Consider the following 4,614-nt stretch of genomic DNA (forward strand, 5'->3'; position numbering starts at 1 on the left):
TTGGTGCCCTACGCAAACTGCGTACTCTGCGTATATGGAGCGGCGGTACGCCTATGGAGAGTCCCTACAAGGAAAGCTGACCAGACTGTGTGTGTGAGTGTGTGTGTGTGTGTGTGCGCGCGCCCCTGCTGTCGGATGTGTGTTTTCTCTCTCATGGAGGATTTTCAGGAACTAACAGGGGAGCAGGAGAAACTCTGAAACGCGACGCGCGCGGCCCGCGGCTCCTGTGCGGCGTTTGCAGCGGATCCGGAGCGTGTTTCGGTGGAGTTTGGGTTCGGTGATGGCCGGCGCGTCTCCCGCTCCGCCGCTCTGGTATCACCGGGATCTGAGTCGCGCCGCGGCGGAGGAGTTGCTCGCTCGCGCCGCGCGGGACGGGAGTTTCCTGGTGCGGGACAGCGAGAGCGTCAGCGGCGCGTATGCGCTATGCGTGCTGTAAGAACCCTGCTTTATTCACACATCAGCTCATTTATCCAGAACGCGTCATATTTAGTGCAACAGAAGTGTGTTTGTGAACTTTCTTTCTTTCTTTCTTTCGCACCCTGCTTTACGCTGAATGCGAGCGACGCGTCTGTAACAGGAGCGTTGCGGTCGCGTCGCGTTGAGCGAAACGAGCGGTTTGTGTAGTGTGAGCAACAGATTGTTTTATAAAGTTACAGTACAGCTATAGAAGATGCTGTTTGGAGAACGCTTGAGCGCGCGATGTTATTCTTCTCTGGCTAAATCAAGGCGTGCTGTTTCATAAACGCGTTTAGTTTTGCTGTAGCTAAAGCGGAACGCTAGGAGGGTTTATTATGTGCAGTAAGGTTCACTTCAGTTTGTTCTAGTTTAAAATCCAAACACTTGGAGATGGCCACGCAGAGATCACGTGACCAGTGTGACCTCCACCTCATCATCCGTAAAAATAACCAGGACAGTGCCATGCTCCTCTGTGAGAAGAACACATGGCTGAAATAGTTCTGCAGGCCTAGAAAAGTGAATACCATTTCCATTATAGGTTTCGATTCTAGTTCTGCTCTGTTCTGAATCCTTGCATTGCTAGAAATATGCAGAGAAACTTGTTTGCAAGCCATTGCAACGCTTGCTGTCAAAATCAAAAATCTCTGTTGAGCTGGATCTTCTTGATGCTTTGATCAAATCAGCGTGCAGCTGATTCATTTTGATTATGCAAATATTTTCATGTCGTTTTCAGTTTATATATATATATTTTATATATATATATATATTTGTATATATATATATATATATATATATATATACATATATATATATATATATATATATATATATATATATATATATATATATATATATATATATATATATATATATATATATATATATATATATATATATATATTTTTTTTTTTTTTTTTTAAATCTGTATGCAGTAATCACAAATGCCTGTTGAAGGTCATTGAAGAGAAATCATCACTGACAGAGACATTCTAACCTGATCCATTGAGAAAATATTAGGATATTATGAGATTTTGTATAAATTTGTACAATGTGATTTTCCTATAAATGCATAAGCATAACGGTGCACCCCAAACCTGAGCATCAGTAGGGTGTAAACAGATCGTATGAAACCATGACGACATTGTACGAATTATGCAAATTAGGCCACAGTTCTGAGAACAGTTTCTGTTAGCTAAAAACCTTCTCGGGATGTTCTTGCAAGAATTCTCTCAAAGTTATGAACAACCGTTCTCCTGGCAACGTGTATAGAACTTCGTTCAGAGTTATCTGTCTTTAATAATGTTCTCAAAACGTTATTTATACATTGTTGATGGAATGTTTTTTTTTTTTAAATGTGTCAGTTGGACATTCGTCTAAATGTTTTAAATGTTGCTACTTGTTTCAGAACGCACAGAGAACATTCAAAAGTAACGTTCCCATAATGTTTGCAAAACGCTAAAATTAAATACAAAAAGTTTTGAATATTCTGAGAACATTTAGAAATAATGTTAATAAGATCAGCATAACATAGACACGTTTCAAGAGAAATGAATGTGTGTCATGTGTGTATGTTTCCATCAGAACACACCACACACACCACATGCACAGACTTTAATGTTCTTTAGTGGTTTCTGAAAGCAGGTTAAGGCCAGTGTGTAATTGTGAGTTACTGTATGATTGTTCTGTGATGAAGGAACTGCATGATCTTTGATTTCTTTGGGTCAGTGTTTTGATTTCTAGACAAATAAGGGGTGAATCTCATGCCAATCAAATAATGGTTAGCTCATATTTCACTCATATTTCACCAATCAAAAGAAAGAAAAATTTTTATTCGATTTTTCAAAAAGCAAATGAAGCCTGTGTGTGTTGGATGTGTTTTTCACTGATTCCAGCTGAAATCACTCTGGCAAGGTTCTGAAAGATATGAAGGTTTTAGTAACGTTAATATAACGTTCATTCAGAGTGATCTATTTGTTAATAATGTTCTCAAAACATTAGCAGAAACACATTATTTATACTCCGTACATGAAATGCTTTATTTCTGAAACGTTTCAGTTGGACGTTTATCTAAAGGTTTTTAAATGTTACACATGTTTCAGAATGTTCGGAGTGTGATTGGAGTGTGTGATTTGTGTTTATCTGAGCTCCTCTTGATTGCTGGAGGTGTGCGTGTTTGAGATTGTTTGTGTGTGTGTGTGTGAGTGAGTGAGAGTGTGTATGTGTCTGTGAGTGTGTGTATGTCTGTGAGTGTGAGAGTTTGAGTGAGTGAGTGAGTGAGTGAGTGTGTGTGTTGCTCGTCTGAAGTGTTTGGACGTGCGAGTGTTAAGTCGGGGCAGTCTTACAGCAGTGAACACGTCACAACACGCTCACATTTCTGAGCGACGGTGCTGTTGGCATGCAACGTTCTGTACAGACACGAGGAGTTCCTACCAACACGCTTGTGCTTGTGCTTGTGTGTGTGTGTGTGTGTGTGTGTGTGGACTGGTGAACAGATGAACTATTTTAAGTAGCTGCTGTGTTTCTCGTGCCAGCTGTGAAAGACAGAGCGTGTGTGTCTGAGCTTCTTTGTTTTTGCCAAACGCTCCTAGAGGAACCAAACACGTGTTTCTCTGAGTTTTACATGTTCTGAAGGAAATCTGAGTAGAGTTTGACCATGCAAAACATGCTGGGGGAAATGGTGCATCTGATGACTTAAAGCAACAACATCGCGGCTCTACTCTGCAGCACACAGGATTTGAGGAATCATTGAGCACAAACGCTGCACTTACACTTAACTCTCATAGTAAAGTGCAAACTGTCTTTACGAGTCACAAGAGCTTTCGCAGGACACAAGGGTGCTATTTGATGCATTCAATGTCTTGTTTTTAATTCTTTTGTGTTTGTTTGTGAAAAACTTGTTTCTCATCAGATTTTATCTGCATGCAAACATTCAAACAAAAATAATGTGAAAAGATTCATCTTGGTCCAGTGTTGTTTACTATTATAGTTTTTAAGAATATTTTTTTTGAGTTTTTTTTTGTTTTTTTTTTTTTTACTTTAGTTAAAAGTTTTTTATTATATTGTAGTGTTTTTTTTGTTTTTTTTGATGTTTTTGTTGTTTTTACACGCCTATATAGTTTTTAAATCATTTTTATTTCAGTTTTAGTTTATTTTTGGGCATAAAGTTAAACTATATGCAAATCAGACATTTTGCCTTTGCAAAAATAAATATTTAATTTGATTTATTTTAAAATTATAATTTATTTTTTAAACAAAAATGTTTTTTATGGTTTTGATTATGTCGAGGTTTGCAAAAATGGCTCACAGTCACATTCTTCAGAAAGCTGAAAATCTCACTAAACGCTTCTCTCTGTGTCGGCAGTAAACGGTTTCTTTTCTGCATTGTTTGCTGAAGTGTTTAGTGTTTCTGGTCGAACACACGAGTGTAAAAATAGCAGGAGGATTCACGCAAGAATCCGGAGAAGTTTCGGTGGATTCCAAACGAGTCTTCAGCACCTTGAGTTTTGGCATTGAGTGCCGTTTTTTGTATACAGCAAGGAAGTGTTTGTTTTACAAATTAAAATGACATGCAATCCTTAAGAATGATTATTACAAAAACTCAAAGGGAATTTGGATGATGTTCTTTTCATAAAAAATAATCCAATGCAAGGTGTCCTAATAGCCATAATGTTTTCATGCAACTCTGTTTACATCAGTAATATTACACATTGAATCCAGTGTTTCTACACGTGTGTGTGTGTGTGTGTGTGTGTGTGTGTGTGTGTGTGTTTGAGACAGGTGTGTGTCCTGTGAGGCCATGTTTGCATGAGCAGGAAAGTGATGTGGACGTGGGTGTGTTTGACCACATTGAGGTCAGTCAGTACTGAACACATTTGGATAAGTTAATATTCCTGTGTTAGAACAGGTCAGTGTGTTAAAGGAATAGTTCACACAAAAATTAAAATGTGCTGAAAATGCACTCACCCTCAGATCATCCAAGGTGTAGATGAGTGTGTTTCTTCATCAGGTTTGTAGAAATGTAGCACTGCATCAGTGTCTCAGCAATGGATGTGAATGGGTGCCGTCAGAATGAGAGTCCAAACAGCTGATAAAAACATCACAATAATCCACAAGTAATCCACAGCACTCCAGTCCATCAGCTTGATCTGTGCAGATTTC

At 38.7% G+C, this 4,614-nt stretch overlaps 1 protein-coding gene across 1 annotated transcript in view; it reads left to right on the forward strand.

Moving 5' to 3' along the window:
* LOC109053237 (phosphatidylinositol 3,4,5-trisphosphate 5-phosphatase 2A-like) overlaps positions 1-4,614 on the forward strand; it is a 34,361-nt gene continuing 29,747 nt past the window's right edge. Inside the window, 1 exon segment of the mRNA XM_042740085.1 lies at positions 1-432. Within this exon segment, the coding sequence (XP_042596019.1) occupies positions 281-432 (152 nt within the window). The 5' untranslated portion in view covers positions 1-280.

The sequence above is a fragment of the Cyprinus carpio genome, chromosome B15, assembly GCF_018340385.1.
Source record: "Cyprinus carpio isolate SPL01 chromosome B15, ASM1834038v1, whole genome shotgun sequence".
NCBI classification, from domain to species: Eukaryota; Metazoa; Chordata; class Actinopteri; order Cypriniformes; family Cyprinidae; genus Cyprinus; species Cyprinus carpio.